We start from the raw sequence: 12064 nt of genomic DNA, 5'->3' as shown, positions 1-12064 counted from the left end.
CTTTATGTGTTCTGTAATATTATAGGAAATCGATAAAAATATGTGCACGTTTTATTTTGTTAAGTGAATAATAAAGTCATGATTTCTAAATTTTTTTCTAAGAATTTTTTTTTTTATAATTTATATAAATTTTTATCACGAGCTTGATACAATGATTCTTGTTTTAGATTTTTTAATAGTTTATGATGTAAGTTAGTGGAAAGTTTTTAGCGGATTTATCAACTGAGTTTATACTCATGAAGTTCCTGCAATACTTATGCTTGTATGTACCACTGAAACATATCCAAACACTTATTATGTAGGTATATAAAAATAAAGTTAAGTAAATGACTTCTTTAGAGGGATATGTATGTATGTATGTAGCATATTGCAGCTTCGTCACCCTAACAATTATGCAGCGCTCTTCTTTATCACTTCGCTTATATTTCATTTATTTATGTATTTGTTTGTATGTGCATTGCACGTAACTGTTACTTTGCGCTTTATTTATTAAGTTCTTTGTTTTATATGTATGTACATATTTAGGAATGTATGTATGCACATACCCTTGTGGTCTGCTGATTAAGTTAGGTGACATTTGACCAGTTTTGGCTATTTTTCTTTTGTCTATTTAATATTTACATATAATTCTGCATTTTCTTCCACATAAAGTATGCTCGAAAATTACTTTTATATGAAAAAAATGTCCAACAAAAAAAAAAAAAATAATAATAAGTATCAACGCGACTTTCTAGCGTCTTGAAATTTGCACTTTGACCTACTAAAATTTAATGAGCTACAAAACTGCATATCCAAAATTATTCTAAAAATTCTGAATAAAAAGTTTAAATTTTTTGAGTGCAATTGTTAAAGTTTTTTGGATTTTTATAATTTTTGTACGAAGTTTAAAATGTGTATTTATGTGGTGCTGGTTATGCAATGAGCTAGACTTTTATAAAAAAAAAAAAATTATAAAAATTAAATAATCAAAAGAAAAACAGCCCAAAATGATCAAATTGTCACTTAACTCAAATATGCTCAGAACTTTTTTGGCGCGGATTTCAAAGTGTTTTTTTTTAAGGTTGCCTTTTATAGGGATAAGGACCACTTTATGAAAAATTAAAAACGTAGTTATCTTCGATGACGTGTTATTAAATGAAAAATACTAGTAAAAAATATTTCGTTCATTTTGCCATTATTATTTTTTTTTCGAAAAAAAGGCCTACTTGCGTAACCATATGTTCACGCTGGGGTTATTCGAGTTAACTTAACCAGCTGACCACAAGTGTACGTCCCGAATGGTTTACATATGCCTGCTATACCGATCGCCAGTCACGTCTAATGGCAAATTTTCAACTGTAAACAACACCAACAATAAAATGAACCCCATGCGAATGACGTGTGTGGGCTGTCAATTTGCAAGTTTACTTTGGCATGTTTATATTGTAGGCGTAAACTGCACAATAGGACGCTACTATGTACATACCTACATACATATGAGGGTGGCTGGCTATGAGTTTCAATGCAGTTTCTATGAATTTACAGTTACATGTATCAGTGCATATGTATGCCTATACATAAATTAATACATATGTACAAAAGTGCATCAGTGGAAGCTTAAAGCGCATTGTAAAGAGCATGAAAGGTAGAAGGAGCTAGGAAAAAAGAGTGTGAAATTAGGTGAATGGAATTTGCATTTGATTACTTAGATGACGCAGTGTGGCAAAATCATTGCATTTTCTTTTGCATGGAAATTACGTATATATTTTTTGTAGTAAAAGTATTAGATATAAATGAGTAATTTTGCTATTTGAAACTTCACAGCAGCCAGTTTTATGTTTCTTTGAATTTTTGCTATGTGTCATTGAGATTAAAATAGTACCTATGTATGTATGTATATCCGAACATACCTATTTCGCTTTCATTAGAACATTCATAAGTATATTTATTGAGTATTTGTACTTACATAAATATATAACCGTGAAAAGAACATTCCTCGTTAAATCTCAGACGTAAAAAAAAAAAAAATATTTTAGTAGTCTCAGGGCCACGCGAAATTTACAATATTTTACGAGTTCCTGCATCATTTGCTACATTTATGCATTTATTTACAGCTTAACTGCTTTTGTAGTTTATTGACTGTATGAGACTGGTACGCGACGAGACGCTTTCATGCTTTATGATTTTTTATGAGTTGTGCAAAAAAAAAATGTTCCGCGCGTGTTGCACATTTTCACAGTGATTTGTAGCGATTTTTATTAACCGCAGCTATAAAAACATGTAAAAGTTAAAAATTAATTAATAAATAAAATATAATCAATAACAATGAAATAAAACTACAGACATTTGTACATACATACACTGTATATAAAGAAAATGAAAGAAAAAATAGGAACAAAACTAAAAAAAGATAAATTTAAGTAAAAAAGTAAGTAAGTGGGGTGTAACTATTTTGTATACAAACAACAAAATGATATAAAATAAAAACTATATACATAGGTAACAAAAAAAAATAAAACAAAAAATTAATATATGTAATTAAATTCAATGAAACTAAATTACATTAAACATTTTTTTATTGAGCTTCAGGCCGTATGAAAAATAATAATTGTTTAATATGATTTATTAAGCCAAAAATAACGATAAGGAAACTAAATTAAAATAAAATGAAACCAGAAAATTTAATGAACAAATTATTACCAAAAAATTAAATTAAAATAAAAACAGTAATTAAAAAAAGAATAAAAGAAAATTTAAAAAATATATGTAAAAGGAATTAAAAAAGGAAAATTTTAGTAATAAAAGAAAAAAGTGAAAAATTTAAATAAACTATATTCAACTAAAATTTAAAACAATACATCTATGGCTGAATGGAAGGTTGACCTATCTGGCAGCCAGTTCAAAAACGCCCTATATCAGAACGCCCTACTTCAGAATTTGATTGAAGAACGCCCTATTCCAGAATTTTATTGAAAAACAGCTTATCTCAGAATTCGGTTCAAAAACGCCCTATCTCAAACGTAAATACATTGAAAATAGGGCGTTTTTCAACCAAATTCTGAAATAGGGCGTTTTTGAAAAATTTTCTGAGATAGAACGTTTTCGAACTGGCTGCCGAGATAGGTTGATCTTCCATTTAGCCATCGAAATACACTTGATTTATTAAAAAATACAAATCTTAACAAAACTAAATAATATATAAAATCAAATTAAACTAAAACTAAAAATATTAGAAAATAAAAAAGAAGTTAAAAATAATTTACAATTAAAAAAATTATAAGAAAAAGTAAAATTAAACGAATAGAACCACATAAAATCATAAAAAATCTTAAAACATAATACAATATAAAAAAAATAAAACAATGGAAAATTAGAAACACAAAAAAATCATTAAAAGATTAAATAAGTTTAGTGTCTGATAAACTTTAAAATTGTTTGGTGAAACTTTGTAAAAGTTTTTCTCATTAATTCTCAATTTCTGCTAAAAATAAAAAAAAATTATATTATTTAAGTATAAATACATTTTTATATAATTGAATTTTACCAACTACATACATACTTATGTATCACTGCTCTCATGCACAGCGTACTTTTGCACTTTACACACGCCGGCCGGCCGGCAAGCTGCTCCCCGATTAGCGTCAATTTGCCACGCCAGCGCGCCTGATATCAGCATTTTGTATGTGAACTTTGAAGTGCTGCGTTATGTGTGCATGTATGTATGTATATTTGTGTGCAATAAAGAATGTATAAGAAAAAGAAAACAATATTTTTTTTTGCAGTCATCAATTGCTTTCAGGTTCCATTTCTTGCTGCCTTTGTTCTCTTGCTTATTTGCTAGCTGATGAATGCTGTGCGCCTAATTGCCATAAACACATTGGATGTGCATTTTGTGCAATTTATATTTTCACTGTGCGTGTGTGTGTGTGTATGCATTTTACTAAAAGTATTTTTTATGGGTATCATTTTCATTCATAAAGTATTTATGTATTTAAAAAACTCAATTTTTTATTTATATGTACAAACGCACATGCAGTTTGTGTGCTTGCACTTATCATTGTCTTGTTTATTTCTCATTTGTGTGTTGCAAAACGAAAATAAAAATAAATAAAAATAATGAAATAAAATTGTGTCACAATTAAAAATATTTCATCTGTCTAACAAAGTGTTTGCAATTACGCGCCAATTGCGCCGAACCAACCAACAGCTTCGTCACACCATCAATTTTTATCTGTACGATTTTATTACCTGTAAGAATTGCTATTGCACTTTGTTTTTTTCTTTGGAGCGACTTTCATTTATTTTTGCGGCATACAAATCGTTTTGCTATATGTATGCATATCTTACGCGATCAAAACAAACCGCAAAAAAGGTGTGTGCTCGCCTGGTAGCAAATAAAAACAACATACATAAATGAGAACGAAACAAAAATAATGCAGCAACAATATTTACATACTCGTACTCGTAGATACCAACCAACCAGGTGAAACAAGAAAATATTGAAAATGAAAACTATTCAGCCAAAATAATCGCTTTTCTTGAATTTGCTATACATATGTACGCCAGCGAAACAAATGATTAGTTACATAGTTGGCCAATTATAGTGGCGTTGTGGTTGTGGCGCTAATTTTTTCGTCGGGTAGCTGTCACAAGTGCACTTGTCTCTGCCTTAGCTCGAATCAACGTGCCGTTTTTCATTTAACCACCACAAATAAGCCATAATTATCAGGTTTTTAAATAGTAAAACCCACTAGTGACATTCTATGTGTTGTAATAGAGTAATGAAGGCGCTAGGATTATATTTAAATATATGTTTTTGAATCTTATATATGTATATTTGTAGTATAATTAGTATCTATGTATGCATCTGAAAAAATTCTTTATATACAAGTTATGGTAACAGGCGCTTGATTTACTCACTGATTGACGTTTAGAAATTGACGATTTGATTGACTAGTACATGGTGACTGGTTTGTGGCGCCACTTAACAACAAAACATGCGCACAAACACATAAAAGTGTGGCATTGTCGGTATTTGCCGTTTATGTATGTATGTATGTATATGAAATTCCCGCCACTGGAACTAATCTTTTATGAGGAATTACGAGTTGCCTTGGGGTTTTTCTACTTTATTTACTAAGTTTAGATACTGGAAAATATGGATACATACATAGTATATCAATAAAAAATTTTTGTAATTGTTTAAATATTTTAAGCTTCCAAGCAGGAAAAAAATGCTGTTTTAAATTCATAGCACATAGACGGGTGACATAACAGCTGTTCAAACGGGGTAAATAGTAACAATAAGTACCCGGTCAGTGCTGCTGTTTGGGCTGGATATGAATGAAGCTCGGTTCTCTTCATAGTTAAAACTCGAATGAAGTGTAAAAAATTATAGGAAATATTCCACCAATGTGAAAGATCTGCAAACGAGGCGGTCTTAGCGTTAAAATGTTTGTCATTTAAGAATAAGTTTTCCAAAAATGAAATTATATTAAGAAAATATATATTTTTCTATTTAAAACAATAAAAACTGAAAATTAAATTTTAAAAAACAAAAAAAAAAAAAATAAAAAAGCGAAAAAATAAATTAAACAGGTTTCTAAAAACTAAAGTAAGTTTAAAAAAGTATATTTTCTTTTTAAAATAATTAAATTAAAAAATACCCCGTAAATAACAAAACAAATATATAACATAAATTAAATTAAATAAAAAAATGTGTATATAATTTGGTACGGAAAATAAAAACTAAAAACTAAAAATTAGAAAAAAAAATCTCAAAACAAAAAGAAAATTAAAAACGGGGTAACAATTAAATTAAACAAATTTTTTATTAAAAAGCAAAAAATTACATGTAAAAAAAGTAAAAAAAAAGAATAAACAAAGTTCTAAAAATTAAATGGAAAAAATGTTTTCTTTTTAAAACAAAATCGAAATTAAAAAATAAAATTAAAAAATTGAAAAAATATCTTTCTTAAAAAAAAAAAAATGTGAAAATTAAATTAAAATTAAATGATATTAAAAAATAGATGTATAAGAAAATTATACAAAAAAAAAATTCCGCTCGAGGATTCGATGTCGCAGCTCCCGAATTGCACGCCAGGGCTTTGCATCTCCATTTGGAATATGCCCAAGTGCTTTCTAGCAAAAGAGTTTTACCATTCAAGTTGGCAAGGTAGCTTTTTTGTAAGGCTTTCGTGCCTGAATAGTCACAATCTTTAAAAATTTATTTCCTCCTGTTTTCAGTTGTCTTACAACAACCTTTCAACGATCTTAGACAGAATTGCGCAATTAAAAATATCCCTACATTGTTTCTTTTTTTTTTTTTTTATTAACAATGACTTAAATTTGAGCCTTGTATTTAAAGTTTTTGTGTTTCACTTAAGTTTACCATCACGGCCAACTCGATACTTGACTAGAGCATCACCTTGGCGTACCTTATTTGTCTATGGCATACTTTACTCAGCCTGTCATTTGTATATATACATAGTAAATACATGTATATGTGCATATGGATATACGTATATAGTAACCGTGTGTGTATTAATTATCTACTCAATACATTACATTATATGGCCGCTTTATTACCTCTTTAGAAAGGGGCTTTTTCAAGTGTTCTCTGTGATATCTAACCACGTTTTATATACACGTGCGAGCAGTTCAGCATGAAATTTCAGTCTCAGTTCACCTCACATCGTTCTAGCAATAATTATTAGTTAATAAAATCAACACCCTTTTATTTTAACGATGAGGAAAATACTTGCACATTTACTATCCAGCGAAAGCAAATAAAAAGCTCTGAGTAAAGTCCGCAGTCGAAGCGTAAATATTAGATATTGCTGTGGAAATGGAAATGCGCTTGAAATTGTGATTCCACGTAGTTCACAAAAGCTCAAATTCTTACATATTGCTACATAAAATGGTATCGAAAATTTTTGATGAAAATGTACTAACTCTCTGAAAGCTCAAGTGAAAGCTTATGCGAAAACTTGGTATTACCGCAAACTTAAGCTTATCGCAAAAGCTTTTCACAAAAAAGCTTGTAAAAAATTAACCTATAATTCCACTTGTCCAATACCGATAATAACATCTCAGGTCAGGCGTTGCAAAAGCTCAAGCGAAAGCTTGTCATAAAACCTTAGGTTTTTTGCTCCATTCTATATATCCTTTGCATTCAATTTCATACTGCAAAACTCGAAAAGAAAATCGTGAAGTGAAAGCATATCACAAAAATAAGTTAATGGAAAAAAAGCTCAAGTGAAAGCATTTCACAAAACCCCCATATTTTGCTCCAGTCGTCATTTTGTATTAAATTTTAAAATTAAAACTTCTCGGCACAGAAAGCAGAACAATGTGTGAGTTATGGTAAAAGCTTTCACTATGTATGTTTTTTTTTTGTAGAACATAATGTTTTAAAGCCCTCAATCCCGAAGAAGATTAAAAATTTGTAAAAGCTCAAGTGATTTTTTCTAGTTGTGAACGTTATAGCGTAAGCTTCCAAAATATATTATTTTGTAAGAAAATGGTTTCTAAATACGAGTTCTACTAATCTCTCTGACCTAATGAACTTACGAGTGTGAAAGCTCTAGTGAAAGCTCTAAAAAACGTCGAGAGTATAAAGCTAGTCTGATTGGAAATTGCTTCTATATATAAACATATCTTATTTGACATTTTAAAGCTTGTTTTCTCTTAACTAAAGTTTAAATCCAGCTCTAGCGAAAACATTTTATAAAATCTTCGATTGTTCAATATTAGTCTGCGTTGTATGTACATATATATGTATGTATGTATTTATTTATACAAACATATGTATTCTATTTCATACATATTTTAAAATGAAAACTCTTGATTAAAGTATAAATCCACCTTCTTTCATGAACCTCACTTCTCTTCCTTTCAGCTCTCACACTTACAACGCTCGAAATCGAAAGTTTTCAACTGCAAAAGTGTTTTCGCAAAGCACCAAAATTCTGCCGCAACGAGTACAAGAAGAAACAAATTGCGATACCATTTTTGATTTTGAACCACTAGAAAGCGAATCAAATATGGCTAAAATTTACAACACATTCAGCTCATCGCCCATCTTGGGTAGTAGCTATCTCGAGGATTACTCCCTAATCCGACCGGATCCCAGTGAATTGTTCGAGGATCTGATGGGCGGATGGGGTAGCACCATCTGGGGTGACATACAAAAAATGGACAGCGGCAATGATTTGCCCATAAGCGGCGCACCCGATTACGGTGCCGTCAAGACCGAGATCCGCAATAGCGATTGCATGTGGTCTGGACAATCCCAGACGGAACTGAGCACATCAGCCTCGTCGACCGGCAGCGATTTGGCAGTAACACGCGCTGTACCACTGGCTGCTGTCACCGCCAAGCCAGCGCAGCTACCAGCGCCAACTGTGGTTGTAGCCAACAACAACAAAAGCAAAATGCAACAAGCCATTCTAATGTCACAGCCACAACAATATATTGAAATTAAGACCGAAATAAAGGTGGAACCAACCGATGACTATGAGAACCAATTGCAACAACATAGCATACCAAATGTGCGCAACACCAACACCAACACCACCACCGTTATCGCTGCCACCACCAGCAGCACCACACAACCACAACAGTTGCAGCAGTCGTCGTCGGTGCAAAGTATGCAACATATACCGCCTGGTACCTCGCTGCTGCGCAAATCTAATGCACCGCAACAACAAATACAACAGCAGCAACGCAAATTGCAAAAACATCAACAGCTGCAACAAAAGCTCTCCACATTGCATTTAACGTGCAACAGCAACAACAACAACAACGCCAGCAAGTCGGGTGGTCAACACAGCAACAGCGTAGTAGCAGCTTTTGATACAATGACGTACGAGCTGCCAGACACTCCCCCCTCACTCGACGACGAGGCCACCGACTTCAAGCAAACGAACATCGATTTGCGCGCCTGCATGATGGGCAGTAATAATATATCGTTGAATGCCGGCATTATCGATAACATCAGCAAAGAGCTACAGGATACGAGTAAGGATAAGATCAATACACGTCTAACCTCCGATCATCCTGACATACACGAAGTGCTCGATGTGATAATGCGCGACGAAAATAAGTCAATGTATTCGAGCAAAATGAATACAATTTCAGATTGTGAATCCGATGAAGATGAAGAGAGCACAGCAAATTCCGGTTATGGCTCAGCGTCGTCAATACTCGATGGTGAGCTTTCGTACGGACGCACATCGCCGGTATCCAGTCAAGCATCCAGCCAAACAAGTATGAGTCATCATGCCACACAAGCGCACTGTCACAGCGATCACAGTTACACACGCTGCAAAGAGGGTATCGATGATCTGTCGAACTCAGCGTACACACCTTCCGATTCCGGTGAGTTGATACATTTCATTTGTCTGTAAATAGTTTGTAGAAGTGATAGGCACTGAGCGTATAGCGGATATTTGTATGCAGTTACGAAAAGTTCATAGTTTAAGTACTGCTAACACACCGCTAAAAAATTTAATGTACTCATTTTTTTCTGTCTTGGCACAATTTCACCAGCTTGTGAAATAGTAGCTGTGAAATTTGTATGTAGTTGAAATTGGCGTATATGTACGTGTGAGTGGGGCAGCGCTATTGTGCAGTTAAATGCGCTATTAAAGTAATTCAGTAGCTGGCAGTGTAACTAAATATTTCACGCCCCATTTATGTATGTACAAATGTGTAGCTGGCTCCAACAGCTAGCTTTTTTTCAACATTTTCGCTTAGTCATTTAACAGTTTTTTGAACTCTCCAAAGTAGTTCACACTACTGCCGCATTTGCAGCAACGCTAGCCAACTTATTCACTTCCGCGCTCAAGTGTTCCTATACTATATAAGTATGTATGCATGTTTGTATGTATGTATTATCCATACATATATGTATATCAGTTTGTAAGAATCAGCTTACTACCGCCCACTTTTCACCGCCCATTTACTATCAAGTGACGGCAGCAATTGCCACTTGGCAGTTAGTTTGTTGTTGAAAAAAGTTGGCGCCTCGGCTGGTAGGCGCGCGTGCATAACGGAGAAAAAATCAATATCAAAATACTATTAAAATGTTGGCCAACCACCCAAGACACCCACCTACATTCACCCAATGTCTTATTTATTTATGTAAGCTAGTTTCTCCTGCACCAATACTAAATTGTGTATCCGAGGCAATGGCTTTTGCCAGGCCGGCCGCTAAATGAATGTTTTTCCGTGCTTATACATATGTACATCTGTAGTGTAAGTATGTATGTACATAAATATATACTTAAATATGATTTGTTGCTGCGCATTTGCTCGGCTTCTTTTATGGGCCCTTTTCTGCCTTTTGTTTAATTTTTTTGTTGTATTTTTTCCTGTTTTGTATTAAGTGTACTTTTATTTTACTAATTGTACCTTTCAACGTTTTATATGCATACTCACATACAGCTACAATGTTAAGCTCATCGTTGTCATTGCCATATCCTTTTCATTATTGTGCTCAAATATTGTTTTTGTTCTTGTCTGTTATCCTTTTGCTTCGAGAATTTTCCTTATTTGGCACTGCTCAAAAAATACTGTGGCCCGTACAAATACAATGTATGCATATATTTACATATCTATCTATATGTATGTTTGTTTGCAAAATATGTACACAGAGCATTACATATTTAGATTTGTCTACTGGGTGTGTTCACTTGGCGCGAAAATGGAGCATGCGCACTGCCATTTTATGTACACTAAATTGCATATTTTCGGTTGTAGAAAGTTCGGTGTATGTATGTATATAACTACATACTTATGTTATGTTATATCTGCAATGCAAGTATCTATAAAAAAAGAAAATAGCAAAAAAAATTAAATTACTAGTGCCAACACCCTTTTTGCGCGAGTTTGAGACTAAAATAATTTTCTTTTTGCAAATTGTAAAAATAATCAAATTGTTTGTAATGTGTTGGTTGAATACTGTTTTTTTTTTGCAAAATTTATAAAATATATTTTTTATGAATTTGAAATATGTATGTGACAATAAAAAAATTTTTGCGCGAATTTGAGATCCTTAAAATTGTCGGTAATGTGTTAGGTGAGTAATATTTTTATATATATTTTTTTAATTGTTTTCGTATATTTTTAGAATTCACGTATTTTCCACAAAGAATAAAATTGTTTGTATTGTGTTAGTTGGGATTTTTTTTTTCTTAAATTTATTGATATTTTTTTAAAATTTAAAATAGCAATACAAAGTTAATTAGCTTTTTGCGCGAATTGGAGTTCTTTAAAATTGTTTGTTGTGCGTTGCTTGATTAAAAATAGTTTTTTTGCAAACATGCTTTTCTTTGCGAGTTCCTTTTTCTTAATTTACGAATTAGCCATTATTTTAATGTGTTAGTTGACTAAAAAATGTGTTTTCCAAGATTTATTAATTTTTTTAAATTCAAAATAGCAATACCAAATGAATTAAAAGCGGCAACACCCTATCACATCTATAAGAATTGATTAGTCACGCTTGCTAGACAAAATAGTTGTTATGGTTATGTTTTCATCCATTACAACGCCTTACAGCACTATTTTATCCGCCGCCGAAGACTTGTCAGTTTTTATAGATTTTTGGATCTTGAATTTGCAACTGAGGACATAGTTAAAAAATTGTTTATTTTTTTCCTTCCTAACCCCAAAAAAAAAACTATTTTTATTTGGAGTAGTTATTAGTACTAACTATAAGAAAGTTGCAACCATTGGATGCCAAAAATCGATGAAAATTGACTAATTCCGCTTGTGAAAAAACATTTTTTTTTTTGTTATGTTTCCAATAATTAAATCAAACCACAAAATTTTTGTTTACCATCTAACTTATATAATGATTATTTTTTATTGTATGTATGTATTTGTCCGTCTGGGCGTACGTAGTAAATCTCTAGTGCAATCTTTCGAGCCTCTTGCAGTACAAGCAATAACAACAGGAATAACTACATACATATTAGCAGGCGGGAAGTAGTAAATTGTACTGGCAAAATAGTAGTGGCGCTCCATAAGAGATGTAGACAGACGCGTCAGGTGCATTGCACTAGCAGAATGCATAGAAAAA

At 32.2% G+C, this 12064-nt stretch overlaps 1 protein-coding gene across 2 annotated transcripts in view; it reads left to right on the top strand.

The window, feature by feature from the left end:
• Positions 1-12064, top strand: part of LOC118733557 (myc protein) — a 73956-nt gene that overhangs the window by 20395 nt on the left and 41497 nt on the right. For both annotated transcript variants that reach the window (XM_036462994.1, XM_036462995.1), the window contains exon 2: positions 7880-9360. In XM_036462994.1, the coding sequence (XP_036318887.1) occupies positions 7880-9360 (1481 nt within the window). The remainder of the gene's footprint in view (positions 1-7879; positions 9361-12064) is intronic.

The sequence above is a fragment of the Rhagoletis pomonella genome, unplaced genomic scaffold, assembly GCF_013731165.1.
Source record: "Rhagoletis pomonella isolate Grant_MI unplaced genomic scaffold, Rhpom_1.0 Rhpom_scaffold_00002, whole genome shotgun sequence".
Classification (NCBI taxonomy): domain Eukaryota; kingdom Metazoa; phylum Arthropoda; class Insecta; order Diptera; family Tephritidae; genus Rhagoletis; species Rhagoletis pomonella.
The sequence above is the reverse complement of the archived record's forward strand: the minus strand, read 5'-3'. Positions and strand labels throughout refer to the sequence as shown.